At 50.6% G+C, this 16,811-nt stretch overlaps 1 protein-coding gene across 26 annotated transcripts in view; it reads left to right on the top strand.

Annotated features, from left to right (window-relative positions):
* POU2F2 (POU class 2 homeobox 2) overlaps nucleotides 1-16,811 on the top strand; it is a 96,923-nt gene that overhangs the window by 78,325 nt on the left and 1,787 nt on the right. For 17 of the 26 annotated variants that reach the window (XM_084958614.1, XM_084958606.1, XM_084958616.1 and 14 more), the window contains 7 exon segments: nucleotides 10,172-10,277; nucleotides 10,370-10,461; nucleotides 12,917-13,078; nucleotides 13,370-13,511; nucleotides 13,594-13,742; nucleotides 13,820-13,996; nucleotides 15,401-15,467. In XM_084958614.1, the coding sequence (XP_084814740.1) occupies nucleotides 10,172-10,277; nucleotides 10,370-10,461; nucleotides 12,917-13,078; nucleotides 13,370-13,511; nucleotides 13,594-13,742; nucleotides 13,820-13,996; nucleotides 15,401-15,467 (895 nt within the window). 26 annotated transcript variants of the gene reach the window in all.

Raw genomic sequence — 16,811 nt, forward strand, 5'->3', positions numbered from 1 at the left:
CCCACTCCAGGCTGAAGAAGAAAAGGGAACATTTGCTCAGATCATTGAAAAGGTCCAGCCTGGAACTTCAGGCCCCCCGGGATCTGTCTCCCTTTTCATTCGGAGGCGGGCAGTGTGTACCAGCATTTATAGGTTCACAGCTGCTGGCCCAGGGGGAGAAAACATGCCCACAGGCCAGGTTTGCATTGGTGCCCCCCCCACAACCCCTGAGAAGGTGGAGTCAGGACTGTGTGACCTGAGAGTCGGGGAGGGCAAGTCCCCAAGAGGAGGAGGTGGGTTCTGCCGCTTGAGAAGGGGCGGTGGGTGCCAAGTCAGCCCAGCCCCCCACCTGGAGGTGTGTCATCAGTGCACCCACAGGCCCCAGAGTCCAGCAGCCAGGCCAAGGTGTGCCAGTCACTCCAGGACTCCTGGCTTGCAATCTGCTCTTGCTTGTCTGTCCTGGAGTTTCAGTGCGAAGTAGCATGGGATAGGACGCACAATCCACATGGAGCTGTTTTTCCCTCCCCGCTGAATGGTTCTCTGCCCATGGTGTTCTGCCCCAGCCGCCAGGACCTCCTGGGCTCCGTGTGGCAGGGCCAGCCTCTGGGGGACAGGGTACATAGAACATCCTGTGCTAGAGAGAGGCTACCTCTGTCCGTCCCCAAACTCCAATCTTTAGCCCTTCCCCCAGTGGAGGGACTGGCTTGATCACAGTCCTTTATTCATTCAACTAACACTTTTTGAGCACCTTGTGTGTGCCAGGCGTGCATTCATGGCCCTGGGGGGACGGCTGTGTACAAGAGAGAGGCGGCTGCCTTTTGAGGATGTTATGTTCTGGTGGGGAGACAGAGAGTAAACAAGTAAACAAACCAGCAAAACAAGATGGTTTTAGCATAGGTGTAATGAAGAAAATGAAACCGTGCTGCCATAGAAGGAGGAAGCCATTTTTAAGAGGGTGGTCAGGAAAAGTCTCACGGAGAAGGTGGCCTTTGAGGACTGAGGCTTGAATAAGTCAGGCCTGAAGGAAACAGTGGGAGAGCTTAGGAAAAGGCAACCAAGCCTGCAAAGGCCCCGAGGTGGAAACCAGCTGGACTCGCTCAGGGCGCAGAAGGTCTGGCTGGAGCAGAGCAAGAGGGACCAGGTTTTGCAGGGCCTCCTCGGCCAGATCAAGGAGTTTAGAATGCGTGGGTGTGTTGAGAGGCTGTTGGGGGTGGTTAAAGCCAGTGAGGGGCCTGCCCCACTGACCCTTTACGAAGCTCCCTCCAGCCTCATAGGGAGAATGGATTCCAGGGGATGGAGCAGAGTCGGCGTCCCCGCAGGCACCCAGGTGGACAACGAGGGGGAAGGTAGGGTCTGGGATGCTATTTTGTATGGATCCCATAGGTCAAGGGTGACTCCTGGGATCTTGGCCTCAGTGACTGAGGGATGGGGAGGTGGTTTCCTGAGTTGGGGAAGGCAGGGGAGGAACGGGGTGTTTTGGAAGGTGGGGCTGGAGAACCAGAAGTTTCACTTTGGACGTGGTTCAAAGAGTCTCTTAATCACCCAAGTGGTGACATCAAATAGACAGGCGGATATTTGAGGCTGAAGTTTGGTAGAGAGTCTGGGTGGGAGCTGGCCACTGTGAGTTTTCAGGAAAAGGATGGACCTCCTGGGGCTCCCACCCTCGAGAGCCCATGGTGGGGTGGGGTGGGGTGACGTGAGGTGCATGATACGAGGGTGCGGTGGTAGCAGGTGCTTATGTCGCGGGAGTATGTTGTGATTTCCAAAATGCTTGGAGAGTAGTGTTACTCAGGCTTCGGGATAACCCAGTGAAGAGTTAGACACTATTCTTCCCATTTTATAGATGAGAAAACCAAGGGCCTGAGAGAAATGGTTGCCACTGACAGAGGACCCTTAAGTGAACCAGGGATCAGGCTAAACATTCTACATGTGTTGCCTCATTTAATTCTGTAACCATGAGGTCAGAATTATTGAGGTGTCACCAGAGGAAACTGAGGCTTTAAGATGGTAAAGGACTGCCCGTGGTCTCCTGGCATATGAAGAACAGAGTCAGGTCTCAGGCCATCTCCAGAGCCCAGGTGGTTCCAGGACACCAGGCATCAGGCACAATTAAGGCCCAGAAGAGAGACATAGGTCACCCAAGCAGGAAGCTGGCAAGAAGGCCAAGACTCAACCCTGCCCCCGCACCTCTCAGATGGAAGCGACCCTTCACCTCCCTGGGCTACCCTCCCAGCCAGTGTGGGAGCTCCCTCTGCACTGTTGTAGGTGGTGGGGGCACAGGTTCACCCAGGTGGACCTCCAGGACCGGTGCCCACTGCCTCCCAGGGGGCCACCCCACCGCTGGGCAGACACAGCTGGAGGGTCAGGAAGCCCTTCCTCATTTTGCAGACACTCAATTGCGGTATCATTGACATGCTCCCCCAACCCCATCCCTTTCTGTCTGGACTTAACACTAGGCTGTTCACGTCTCAGTAGAACAGGGATTCCAGAAGGGGGTCTCAATTTGCCGTATCAGGGATGGCAAGTGGCATGCAGGTCGACACCATCCCCTCTGGAGTGTATGCGGCATGTGTGTGTAGCGTGTGTGTGTGTGCGTGCATGCATGTGTGTAGAGGCCTGTGACGGGGCAGGGGGAGTCGGCCCTGTGCGCTGGAGTGAAGCGCTGCACCTGGGCGGCCCTGGGGCCCAGGCCTCCTCTAGTTCCTTCTCGAGGCTGTCTCTTCCCGCCAGGTGGAACCGAACCCAGACGGGAAAGTGGGTGACCACACTGCAGTTCCCCCATGTGTCGTCTAAACCGCGCGTCTCATTCTGCCCCCAGTCTGGGGCCTAGATCCCACCTGTGACAAAGCACAGCCAGTCTGCCCCAAAGCACCACCCCGTCCTAAGCTGTACCTTAGTCATTCACTGAGACTCCGTGGGCTGCCTGTTAGGTGCCTGCACTGGGGTAGGGGGATCAGAATCAGTGATAGATGAGTTTGTGTCTTTCCCTTCTTGGCTTTTATGGGCTGTGCTGGCCCTCTGTGCTGGTTTTTCTCTCAGGTTAGGGACAGAGTGGATGATCCTCCAAATATCCCAGGGGTGGGGGGGGCTGTGGGATGCTGGCATCCATCCTCTTAGGCTAACTTCACCATCTGACTTGGTCCTAACACGCCCCCAAGTGGCTTCAGATGGCATACTGACTCAGACAGCTCTGGGAAGTGGAAAAATGGGGCCTCCTACTGGCTGACTCTAGTCTTGAGCCAGTTCACCGTTCACCCGGCATCTTCTCTCTGTCTCTCCTTCTTCTTCTTTCTTTCTTTTTTTTTTTTTTTTTTTTTTTTTTTTTTTTTTTTTTTTTGTCTTTTTAGGGCCACACCTGTGGCATATGGAAGTTCCCAGGCTAGGGGTGGAATCAGAGCTGCAGCTGCCGGCCTACACCACAGCCACAGCAACACAGGATCCAAGCCACACCTGCAACCTACACTGCACCTTGTGGCAAATGATGGATCCTTAACCAACTGAGTGGGGTTGTGGATCCAATTCACGTCCTCATGGATACTGGTCAGATTCCTCACTCCTGAGCCACAACAGGAACTCCTCTCTCTCATTCTTTAATTCCTTTAGTCAGCCAGCATTTGGTGACCATCCACCACACCCAGGCACCTTTCTGCATGGGGGATAGAGTGAGGAATAAGGCAGACAAGCTGTGCCCTCATGGAGCTGGCACCTACCCTTGTTGAGAAGACAGACAGGAAGCTAACACCTGCTATGAAGGAAGGAAAAGAGTATAATGTAAGAGCGGCTGGGAAAAGAGGAGCGGGTGGCCAGGGGAAGCCTCTCCCAGGAGGGAGCATTTGATAGACACTTGAATGATGAGGAGGGGTCAGTCATGTGTAGATCAAGAGGGGCAGTGGCGGGGGGACAGCACATGCAAAGGCCCTGAGGTGGGGACTTCTTTCTGGGCTCAGTGACAGGAAGGAGACCAGTGTGACTGGATGGGAGTTAGGGAGAGAGAGAGAGAGTCCTAGGAGGTGAGGAAGGCTGGGTCACGCAGGGCCATGGCAAGGAGCTGGATTGTATTACAGATTCGATGAAAACCAGTGTGGCCTTTATGGTTCTATTAATATTTTATTTTTTATTTTATTAAAAAAAATTTTTTTTTGGCACTCCTGTTGTGGCTCAGTGGATGAAGGACCTGGAGTTGTCTCTGTGAGGATGTGGGTTCCATCCCTGGCCTTCCCTCTGCGGGTTAATTATCTGCTGTTGCCATCACTGTGGCATAGGCCTCAGCTTCAGCTCCGATTCAACCCCTGGCCTGGGAACTTCCATATGCGGCAGGTGCAGCCGTTAAATAAATAAATAAAACTAATTTTTTTTTGTCTTTTTTGCCTTTTCTAGGGCTTCTCCCATGGCATATGGAGGTCCCCAGGCTAGGGGTCAAATCGGAGCTGTAGCTGCCGACCTACACCACAGCCACAGCAACGCGGGATCCGAGCCGCATCTGCAACCTACACCACACCTCACGGCAACGCCAGATCCTTAACCCACTGAGCAAGGCCAGGGACCGAACCTGCAACCTCATGGGTCCTAGTTGGATTCATTAACCACTGCGCCATGACGGGAACTCCAATAAAACTATTTTTTTAGACTGTACCCTTGGCATGTGGAAGTTCCTCGGCTAGGGATTGAACCCTTGCCACAGCAGTGACCAGAGCCACTGCAGTGACAATGCTGGATCCTTAACCCACCACATCACAAGAGAACTCCTCTATTAATATTTTAGAACAAGGGAGTTCCCGTTGTGGCACAACAGGTTAAGAACCTGACACAGTGTCCCTGAGGATGCAGGTTCAATTCCTGACCTTGCTCAGTGTGTTAAGGATCTGGCGTTGCCACGAGCTGTGGTGTAGGTGGCAGGTGTGGCTTGGTCCTGGCATTGCTGTAGCTGTGGTGTAAGCTGGCAGCTGCAGCTCTGGGAAATTCCATATGCCATGGTGTGGCCCGAAAAAGAAGGAAAAAAAATACTTTAGAACGAGAACCTAGATTTGACAAGCCACCCCCAGAGGGGTCTGTGGATAGAATTGGCGGAGGGGGGAATCCATGAACTTGGATGGGAAAAAACTTATGTCTCAATTTTTACTATTGTCTAACAGAAAGGCTAGCATTTCCTAATATTAACACAGGGGGCCGAGCACAGCAGTACTAGCAGTGCTTGAACTTTGTCACGGATGGAAGGTACAGATATTTCCGTATTCTGTTACAGTTGCAGACATTTTAAAATATAGTTTTCAGTCATTGCTTTGAAATTATAGTAGTCTTCAGGCCTATTTCTTGCTCTTATTTAATGAGTTAACAAAGAAGCCCATAGATTACTGTTTATCATAATTGAAAATGTATTTGATGACTGTATTTTAATAGAAATGATTTCATTTTGGTTCATTTCATTAAACCAAAACTTCTATATGGTTTATTTTTATGCATTTGTTTTAAATTCTGAGAGGGGTGAGTAGGTTTTGTCAGACACCAAGGAATGCAGAGCACTGGAGTTCTCTCTTGGTGTAGCAGGTTAAGGATCTGGTGTTGTCACTGCAGTGGCTTGGGTTGCTGCTGTGGTGCAGGTTTGATCTCTGGCCCAGAAACTTCCATATGCTGCTGGTGCAAACCAACCCCCCCACCAAAAAAAAAAAGGGAATCAGAGCACAAAAAAAGTGTAGAAAAGAAGTTTGTACTGTGGCACAGTGGGTTAAGAATCCAAACTGCAGCAGCTTGGGTCGCTGTGGTGGTGCAGGTATGATCCCCTGCCCAGTGCAACAGGTTAAAGGATTTGGCATTGCCATAACTGCAGTACAGGTTGCAGCTACAGCTTAGATTCAGTCCCTGGCCCAGGAACTTCTATATACTGCAGGTGCAGCCATAAAAAAAAAAGTGTAGGAAGGAGTTCTCATCGTGGCTCAGCAAAAATGAATCTGACCAGCTCCATGAGAACACAGGTTTGATCCTGGGCCTCGCTCAGTGGGTTAAGGATCTGGTGTTGCCGTGAGCTGGGGTGTAGGTCGCAGACGTGGCTCAGATCCCCCGTTGTTGTGGCTGTGGCTGTGGCTGGCGGCTATAGCTCTAATTCAACCGCTAGCCTGGGAACCTCCACAGGCTGTGGCCCTAAAAAGACAAAAAAAAAAAAAAAAGGGTAGGAAAAATTTTAGTAGGACTTGTGGGTAGGTTGGATGGATGGGGGATAGGAAGGGAAGGAGGGACTCAGAGCTGACCCCCCACCCCCGCCCCAGTTTCTGGTCTGGGTAACAGTGGATGGGGGAGTGGTTAAGGTTTTCATCTGGACTCCTCACTGTGAGACCTGCTGCAAATTGAGAAGTGTTTTCCCCATCCTTTCCCTCTCCCTGCTGATTCAGAAAGAAATCTGCACACATCTTTCAGGCTTTTGGAAAGAAAGGGGGATTTTCTCTGTGGGTCACGCTCAGAGAGACAGCAGTTAACAAATCTCTTAATCAACAAACTAAGAGTTATAGGAAATCAGAAAAATACTAATAATAACACTTTATTTCTGGCCTTACTTATTTGATTCATTCTGTGGACATTTAATGGGGGATTACCAGGCCCTGCTAAGGGTTAGGAATACAAGGAGGATAAGCCTCTACCTTCTAGAGACCCTATCTTCAAGACTTTCAGTCTAGCAGAGAAAACATGTACAACATAAGCAAACAAATTGCATTCTGAGAAATGCAGTGTAGAGCATGGAGGAGACAGTTTTGTGGGCTCTGAAGTTTACACGAATGTCAGGGTCTTTTGAAGAAAAAGAAGACAAAATTGTAAAGGTAAGATTAAGTATGAAGGTCTTGGAAGGGTCCACTGTATGGGGTGGGGTGGGGGGCTGAAGCCCAGGCAGGGTCAACCCACATGCAGAAGAGGGACAGCCAGGCAAGCTTTATTGGGCATGTAGGGGGTCCTGAAAGGGAAGGCAAAGTAGATGCAGTTTCCAAGGACGTAGCTTAGGAAGTCACACTCCTTAAGCTGTATTCTTAGGTGATTTGCAGCTAGAGTGAGAAAGGCGAGAGGTCACGGAGCATCTGGGTACTTTGTCCACTCTCCAGATCATATGGAGAAAGCCTTTGCAGGTAGACAGGGGACAGCCTTGAACTGCCACAGGATGAATAGTTGGAAAAGTAGGGATGCTGAGCCAAAGTGACTGTTCACCTGGGCCATTGGAGGTGGAACACCTGTATGTTTATTTCTTTATATGAACAAGGTAAATGTTCAATATTCACGAGGTACCGAAAGGTTTACAGTGTTGCCACTTTTTAATATCATTTTCTAAGTATAATCTATGCATACCTGGAGTTCCCATCATTCCTGTCTTGGCTCAGTGGAAACGAATCTGACTACTATCCATGAGGATGCAGGTTCAATCCTTGGCTTTGCTCAGTGGGTTAAGGATCCCACATTGCTGTGAGCTGTTGTGTAGGTCCGACGCAGCTCCGATCTGGCATTGCTGTGGCTGTGGTGTAGGCCAGCGGCTACAGCTCTGACTTGACACCTAGTCTGGGAACCTCCGTATGCCAAGGATGAGGCCCTAAAAAGCCCAAAAAACCCCCCAAAAATCTATGCATACTCAAGCAGATACCAAGGTGTGATTAAAAAAAAAAACAAAAAAACGCAAATAGTACATCATACCTACTGTTTTACCTCTTGAGCTTTCCACTCAGCAGGACATCTTGGAGATTGTTCCATATCAGGATAAAGAGTGTCCTTGATCTTTTTGATGACTGCATAGTATTCTGTCATAAAGATCCACCCTAATTCATTCACCCATCCCCTGCGGCACATTCAGCTTGCTTCCATTCTTTTGCTAAAATATTGCTACTTGCTGCTGGGAGCATCCTTCTAGAGAGGTCATTTTGCACAAGTGTAGGTATATCCCTAAGATCAATTCCTAGAAGTGGAATGACTGAATTAAATCATATATGTATTGGTAATTTTAATAGATATTCCCAGATTACCCTCTCACCAGCAATGTGCAAGAGTGTTTGTTTCCCCATATGCCCCAACATAGCGCTGTTGTTAGGTAAAAATAGTATCTCAGTGCAGTTGTAAAAATTGTGAGTTAATCTAAAAAAATTTTTTTTTCATTCAGACCTGACTGTGTTTGCTTTGCTGAGCAGTCGCCAGACCTATCTGTTGGCCAGATTACTATTGGGTCATTCTTTTTTTTCTTGTTGATTTGTAATTGCTCTTTATATATTAGAGAAATGAACCCTTTGTGTCAAGTTGCTTATATTTTCCCCTAGTTTGTTCACTTCCTGGGACATTAAATTGGTCTTTGGAATAGTAATAGCATTGGGAGCAATTGAGGGGTGTGTGTAACCCTCCAGTTTCCCAGAAGGAAAAACATTGTACCTGTAAGTAACATAACTTTCAACTACTATTCATAGAAGTTGCTAAGTAAATGATAAAGTATCAGTATTGGTTTATACAACAAATATTTGTGGAGCACCTACTTGGTGCCAGATGCTGTTCTAACTGCTAAGACCACAGCAGTGACCAAAAATCATCAAGATCACACTTTATGGGGCTGATGTACCAGTGAAGAAAAGGCACCATGAAAGAATGAACAGAAAGATGGAGTTCCCTTTGTGGCTCAGTGGGTTAAGAACCTGACTAGTATCCATGGGGAATGCAAGTTTGATCCCTGTCCTCACTCAGTGGGTTGAGGATTTGGTGTTGTGGTGAGCTGTGGTGTAGGTCATAGTTGTGGCTTGGATCTGGTGTTGCTGTGGTTGTGGTGTAGGCCAGCCACTGCAGCTCTGATTTAGAACTTCCATTTGCCACAGGTGCCCCCTTCTCCCAAAATGGTGTAACAAATACTTTAAAGTACGCAAATCATGGAGTTCCATGGTGGCTCAGTGGTTTAAGTATCTGGCACTGTCACTGCTGTGGCTCTGGACACAGCTGTGATGCAGGTTCAGTCCTTGGGCCGGGGACTTCCACATGCCTTGGGTGCAGCCAAAAAAACAAAAAACAACCAAAAAAACCCAAACACAAATCATAAGTATACAGCTCAGTGAAACTCACAAACTGAGCACACCCATATAGCAGGTACTCAGATCAAGAAACTGAATATGGGAGTTCCTGTTGTGGCACAATGGAAACCAATCTGTCTGGTAACCATGAGGTTGCGGGTTTGATCCCTGGTCTTGCTCAGTGGGTCAGGGATCTGGGTGTGCTGTGAGCTGTGGCATAGGTTACAGATGCGGCTTCGATCCTGCGTTGCTGTGGCTGTGGTGTAGGCTGGCAGCTATAGCTCCTATTCCACCCCTAGCCTGGGAACCTCCATATCCCGTGGTGTGGCCCTAAAAAGACAAAAAAGAAAAGAAAGAAACCGAATGTGGCTGGTACTGTACCTCCCAAACTTCTAATTTGCAAATAAAACACAAAAATCAAAGTGTAGACAGGGTTGGTTCCTCCTGAGAGCTAGAGGGAAGGATTTGTTCCAAGCCTCTCTCTTTGGTTTGTGGATGGCTGTCTTCTCCCTGCATCTCTTTACATCATCTTCCCTCTGCGTGTTTATCTGTCTCCAAATTTCCCTGTAATATATGGACACTAGTCCCACTGGATTAGGACCCACCCTAATGACCTTGTTTTAACTTGATCATCTGCAAAGACCCTATCTCTAAATAAGGTCGCGCTCTGCAGTTCCGGGAGGTTAGACACAACATATCTTTTCCCAGGGTTGTGGCGGGGGGACACAATTCAACTCATAACAGTGGCAAAGAATTTTCCGAAGTGACTGTACCAATTTAATCACCCACCAGGGGCTGGAGTATTTTAAAGCTCATTCTAGACCTGCTATCATTTCCCTTGGGAGTGTTTTAAAAGGAAGGATGACTTGGTCTGATTTACATTTTTAAACGATTCTATTATGTTCTTTGGGAATATAAGACAAAGCAGATATTTCACCAAGAAAGAAAAGGTAAATAAAGAGCTAGCCCTCCTTCCATGACACCTGTTGGTACCCCAGTACCCCAGGGTTAGGAGAGGTCTCCTGGGTTCCCTTAGCTCAGGGCCACGGTCCAGAGACCCGTGCTCCATTCCTCGCTTCCTGGTGCCAGCCTGCCCGCGGAGCACCCCTGGGGCTCAGGCAATGCAGAGGGAGGAGCCGGGCCAGGACTCAGGCTTTGTTCCTGCCCACTCCCCTCCCTGCCAGGACATACAGCAGCTCCTCCAGCTCCAGCAGCTGGTGCTTGTGCCGGGTCACCACCTCCAGCCACCTGCTCAGTTCCTGCTGCCGCAGGCCCAGCAGAGCCAGCCAGGTAAGACCCCCACCCTGGACGGTGCTGCCCTCTTGCCTCCACAGAACTCCATCTGTCCCCTTCACCCTGTGCATCCCCTCTTATCTTTGCAGGCCTGCTACCAACGCCAAATCTATTCCAGCTACCTCAGCAAACCCAGGGAGCTCTTCTGACCTCCCAGCCCCGGGCAGGGCTGCCCACACAGGTGAGTGGCCCACCCCATAGCCACAGGGGCCAAGACAGGAGTCAGGAGCCCTGGGACCCAGTGCTGCTCTGCCTCTAATTTGCTGTGGGATCTTAGGCAAGCCACTGTCCCAGTCTGAGTTGGCTTCCTCCTCAGCAGAATGAGGAGAGTCAACCAGACCAGTGTCTCTTAACCCTTTCAGGCACATGGATTCCTTTGAGAATCTGATGGAAGCTTTGAATCTGACCCCCACTGCCCCAAAATGCTCATGTGCACAAACACAAAACTTCAAGGGGTTCACAAGCCTTCAGGTCATGGATGCCTCGATCTCTTCCAGTGCTGCAAATGGTGGGGTCCTTAAAGCAGGTGTCTGTTGTACTAATTTGTGTCCCCTTCCCAGACCACAGATTGCAAACAAAAGCCCACACTCATTTAAGAATTGAGCTAGGAGTTCCCTTGTGGTGCAATGGGTTAAGGGTCTGGCTGGTTAAGGTGCTATGGCTCTGGTTACTGCTGTGTCATGGGTTTAATTCCTGGCCTGGGAACTGCCACATACCATGTGGTGTGGCAAAAAAAAAAAAAAAAAAAAAATTGTCCACAAAATTTCCAGAAAACTCCAGATTCTCAGCTTCTTTTGACAAACCCAAAGTTCTGGGAAGGCCAGAATTGCATACACATGGTCTGGTGGCTGTGGGCAGCTGGCCACTGGCCAGAGCTTGGGTCCCATCCCCCAGGGCTTGAGCTCTCCAGGCTGCCTTAGTGTCCCCTTGCCTGGTCTCCATGACCTTTCTTTCAGTTTGCTGCCCAGGTTCTAAATTTTAATAATAATCTTTCATGATTATGGATTTTAAAGTTCCCTCCTACTCATTTTTAAAAACAGCCTTTTCCAAAAAAAAAAAAAAATACATGAACTATTTCAGAAAACTCAGAAAGTTTAGACACTAATAGAGGGCTTAGCTGCAATTATGGAATCCAAAATGCTCAGAAAATCAAGTTGTTCTTGTAATGTGGGCACCAGAAGTCACTTGGCTGCAAAACCTGTCTTGACCTGATGCAAGACAGCCTGTGACTTTTCTTTATTCCTCTTGTGTGGTATTCGTGCTCTGCTGACAGTTATTGATATTTCTGATTATGGGGTGTTGTCTTGACCCTAATGAGGGGTTCACATTATCTATGATAGATACCCCATGTAGGCTTTCTAAAATCTGAAGTTTTTTAATTCCAGGGTTTTGGATAATGGATCAGGGCCTTGTGCGTCCAATGTCCCTACACCCACCACCTGATTAGATGTTTTATTTTTAGGAAAATGAAGCATTCCAGAGAGAACTGTTGCGTCTTTGTATATTCACTCAGATGCCCTCCCTATTTTTTTTTTTTTTTTGTCTTTTTAGGGCTGCACCTGTGGCATATGGCGGTTCCAAGGCTAGGGGTCAAATGGAGCTGCAGCTGCCAGCCTTCACCACAGCCTCAGCAATGTGGGATCTGAGCCAGGTCTGCGACCTACGCCACAGCTCAGGGCAACACCTGATCCTTGACCCACTGAGAGAGGCTAGGGATTGAACCCAAGTCCTCACTGATCCTAATGGGGTTCGTTACTGCTGACCCACAGTGGGAACTCCCCGCCCTCCCTATTTTAAAAATATTTTTACTTTATTTGCAGCTTATTCATTTTTAACCTGATTCTCCCAACAACCCCGTGGGGTAGGTAGAGTAGCCATGATTGTTCCCATTCTGCAGAGGGGGAAATTGAGGCCCAGGGAGATTAAGAAACCTGCCTGAGTTACCCAGCAATTCGGTGACAGAGCCATACCTTGATTCCCTGCCTGACAGGAGGCTAAAACTACCCTCGCAGCTCCATGGAAAGGACCTTTTTTTTTTTTTTTAAATAACAGTTTTATTTTTTATTTTATTTTTTTTTTTGTCTTTTTGCTATTTCTTGGACCGCTCCCCCGAGGCATATGGAGGTTCCCAGGCTAGGGGTCCAATCGGAGCTGTAGCTGCCAGCCTACGCCAGAGCCACAGCAACGCGGGATCCGAGCCGCGTCTGCAACCTACACCTATACCACAGCTCCAGCTCACGGCAACGCCGGATCGTTAACCCACTGAGCAAGGGCAGGGACCGAACCCGCAACCTCATGGTTCCCAGCCGGATTCGTTAACCACTGCGCCACGACGGGAACTCCGGAAAGGACTTTTGATAAAAGGACTTGCTGTCCCTTCTGGGAGTCCGCAGGCTGGGGTCGGGGTTGGTTGGGGCGGGGGGGAATGCAGAGTTTCAGGCAGTGAGAGAAACCCTGTCGGGCAGCAGTGTCACCTTAATGGGATTGGCAATGAGTGTGGAGGGGTCAGCTGAAGGCGAGGGGAGTCCGCAGGAAGAGACTGGCAGGCAGGGAGGGAGGGGAACTGGGCAGCCAATGCAGAGCCTCGACCTGGTCCTCGGTGCTGCATCCCACACACCTGCCCACCCCACCACCAGGCCGTGACCCGACCCACGCTGCCCGACCCGCACCTCTCGCACCCGCAGCCCCCCAAATGCTTGGAGCCACCATCCCACCCCGAGGAGCCCAGTGACCTGGAGGAGCTCGAGCAGTTCGCCCGTACCTTCAAGCAACGCCGCATCAAGCTGGGCTTCACGCAGGTCTGGGGCCAAAGGGCGGAACTGGTGGTGGGGTGGGGTATCGGCAGCGCGACTAGCAGGGCAGGGTGAAGGGGCACAGTCCTCTAGTCGGCAGAGTGGAGGGCGCTGCCGGCTGGTGGGCAGGGGGAGGAAATATAGCTGCCTCGTGGGCGGGGTGAGGAGGCCGAATCTAGTGGGCAGGTGGGGGCGTGGTATCTAGTGGGCGGGGTGGTGGGCGGGACCAGGTTGTGGGCGGGGCTGGGCCCCTTGCCCGGCCCTGACTGCAGCCCCGTCTCCGCCCCACTGGCTCAGGGTGACGTGGGCCTGGCCATGGGCAAGCTCTACGGCAACGACTTCAGCCAGACGACCATCTCTCGCTTTGAGGCCCTCAACCTGAGCTTCAAGAATATGTGCAAACTCAAGCCCCTCCTGGAGAAGTGGCTCAATGACGCAGGTGGAAATTGGGCTCGGGCTCCCGGGCGGGCGGTGGGCCGCGGGAGTCGCCCTCTCATGCCCCTATTTCCTCCCGGGCACAGAGACTATGTCTGTGGACTCAAGCCTGCCCAGCCCCAACCAGCTGAGCAGCCCCAGCCTGGGTTTCGACGGACTCCCCGGCCGGAGACGCAAGAAGAGGACCAGCATCGAGACAAACGTCCGCTTCGCCTTAGAGAAGAGTTTTCTAGCGGTGAGGCCCCACCCTCCTGGGCGGCCCTGAGGCTGGCGGGAGGGTGGGCCTGGGGCTGACGAGCCCTCTGCCCGCAGAACCAGAAGCCTACCTCAGAGGAGATCCTGCTGATCGCCGAGCAGCTGCACATGGAGAAGGAAGTGATCCGCGTCTGGTTCTGCAACCGGCGCCAGAAGGAGAAACGCATCAACCCCTGCAGCGCGGCCCCCATGCTGCCCAGCCCGGGCAAGCCGGCCAGCTACAGCCCCCATCTGGTACCAAGAGCCCCTCTGAGGGGTGGGGGCAAAGCTCTGGCACACCCTCGCCCCTCCGCAGGCACCTCGTATGAAGTATAACCTACCTGGTTGTCCACAGTACCTAGAACGGAGGCAGGGAGAGTCACCCTTGGGGACAGGCTGTCACATGGGTGGAGCACAGTCACATAGGGAAGGTTTCCAGGGAACTGTGGTCTTAGGTGGGGAGACAAGCACCCACAGACACACACTAACTTAGCCAAACATAGAGCTATCACAGGAGGTAGTCACACAGGGAAGGCTATCAGGTAGGGGACACAGGCATTCCCCCTCACACGGGGTCACAACCACACAGACACCATCAGGGACATCATTACACACCTGGGTGTGCCCTCAGATCCCACAGCCCCACCCAGACCTGCTCACGGTCAGATACACCAGGACATCCCTTTATTCCATCTAATGTGGAAAGGTCTGTGACACTGCAGAGAGGAGCAAGGGGCCCAGAGGAGCCCCTCGCGCCGTGGTGTGAAAGAAAGAAGGACCGTCTGGGCTGAATCAGAAAGGACAGGAGAGTTAGCCAGACATGTGAAGGACAGGCAAAGGCCGAAGGTGCTGTTTGAGAAACTCCAGTGACATTTAGTGTCCTTGGATCTGGGATGCTTATGAATGAGTGTGGGGTGGGCTGGGGGATGGGGAAGGGCCAAACACCAAGTCAGATGCTGGGAAGCTTGAACATGGACCACAGGCGGTGAGGCGCTGAGGATGAGTTTTGAGTCTGGGAGGGACTGGGTCACTTTTTAATTTTTTTGGCCATGCCCATGGCATGTGGAATTTCCCAGGCCAAGGACAGGGATCGAACCCGCAACCTCATGGTTCCTAGTCGGATTCATTAACCACTGCACCACAATGGGAACTCCACGGAGCGAAGCCATGCCACAGCTGTAACCAGAACCACAGCAGTGACAACAGCGGATCCTTAACCTGCTGAACCTTGAGGGAACTCCCCTGAGTCATGTTTAGAGTGAGGCTTCTGTGGCTGATGGAAGGATGGGACTGCAGGCAGGGAGGCCCAGACGGAGGTTGGTACCTGGTCTCAGAAAATCAAGCAACATGAATCCCAACACTGCGATGCAGAGACACACCTTATGCTCATAACCTCCCCTCCCACATACTTCAGACCTGTAGCTGGACAGCATCAGAGGAGAGGTGGGGAATGACTCACCCATGTTTGTGGCTCAGGATCATCTAGGGCAAATGTGATGAAAGCTGATGGAAAACAGCTGGCGAGACACAGGGTCTTGCACCCAAAGCTCCCTTTCCCCTGTCTTGGAGGCAGAGGTGTGGGGGTTACACCCACAGGGAGTACTGTGGGGGCTACTGGAAGACGGTGACCTAACCACGCCTTCTTTCCTCTCTCCCCAGGTCACACCCCAAGGGGGTGCTGGGACCCTGCCGTTGTCCCAAGCTTCCAGCAGTCTGAGCACAACAGGTCAGAGAGGACAGAGGACGGTGAGGGGACTGGGAGAATGGTGCAGGCCTGAGCCCAAGGTTCTCAAGTGGCTCAGGGCATTTATGGGCCTCAAGGCTGAGCTTGGAGAGGAGGGCGGGGCAGGGGGAAGAGGGCAGCCTCACCCCTCCCTGCCAGAGGAGCTCAGGCTTCATCTGCTCCATAATTTCATATAGAAAAGCATAGGGTTGATAAAAGGCAATGTTTTGGGGTTCTGTTTCTGACATTTATAAACTGTGTGAACTCCAGGAGTGACCCCACCTCTCTGAGCCTCAGTTATAAAATGATTATGACTGTATCATACATATAGAAGCTATATCCATGAATTTATACATACATGTGTGTATGTACACACACACACACACACACACACACACACACACACACACACACACACTCTTTTGTACCCAAAGCCCTCCTTTGCCCGTTTCTGGGGTACGGCATGTTTAACATCATATATAGAAATAGTATAAAAACAAACAACATTATCACAATATGTAAATCAACTATAATTCAATAAAACTTTTTTTAAAATGAGGAGGAAAAACTAAAAAAAACCCCCAAGCAAACAAATGCCAAGAGTTCCTTGGCTCAGCGGGTTAAGAATCCAGGGCTGTCACTGCTGTGTCATGGGTTCAGTCCCTGGCCCAGGAACTTCCCATGCTGGGGGTGTGGCCAAGAAATTAAAAAATAAAAAAAAATTAAGATAAATAAATAAAACCACATTGCCCTTCCTTGGGTTAAGAAATAAGTGGGCGTTTAGAAAGTGTTAAGTCACTGACCCTGTTCTAAACTCTTTATAAAGAATATTGACTTGGAGTTCCCTGGCGGTGCAGTGAGTAAGGATCCAGTGTTGTCACTGCTGTGGCTCTGGTTAAAAAACAAACAAAAAAACTCCCAGGAGTTCCCGTCGTGGCGCAGTGGTTAACGAATCCGACTAGGAACCAGGAGGTTGCGGGTTCGGTCCCTGCCCTTGCTCAGTGGGTTAATGATCCGGCGTTGCCATGAGCTGTGGTGTAGGTTGCAGACGCGGCTCTGATCCCGCATTGCTGTGGCTCTGGTGTAGGCCGGTGGCTACAGCTCCGATTGGACCCCTAGCCTGGGAATCTCCATATGCCGCGGGAGCGGCCCAAGAAATAGCAAAAAGACAAAAAAAAAAAAAAAAACCTCACACACAAAAACCAAAAAAACAAAATCAAAACAGAACAAAACAAAAAATAATATTGACTCTTTTAATCTTCACACTCATTTTATGAGATAGATTCTATTATATTCCCCATTTTGCAGATGGGGGAACTGAAGGCCAGAGAGGTGAAGGCACTGGCC

This window comes from Sus scrofa, chromosome 6, assembly GCF_054392235.1.
Source record: "Sus scrofa isolate SSC_HxYL_T2T_F1_AM1 chromosome 6, Sscrofa_HxYL_maternal_Yorkshire_Landrace_v2.0, whole genome shotgun sequence".
NCBI classification, from domain to species: domain Eukaryota; kingdom Metazoa; phylum Chordata; class Mammalia; order Artiodactyla; family Suidae; genus Sus; species Sus scrofa.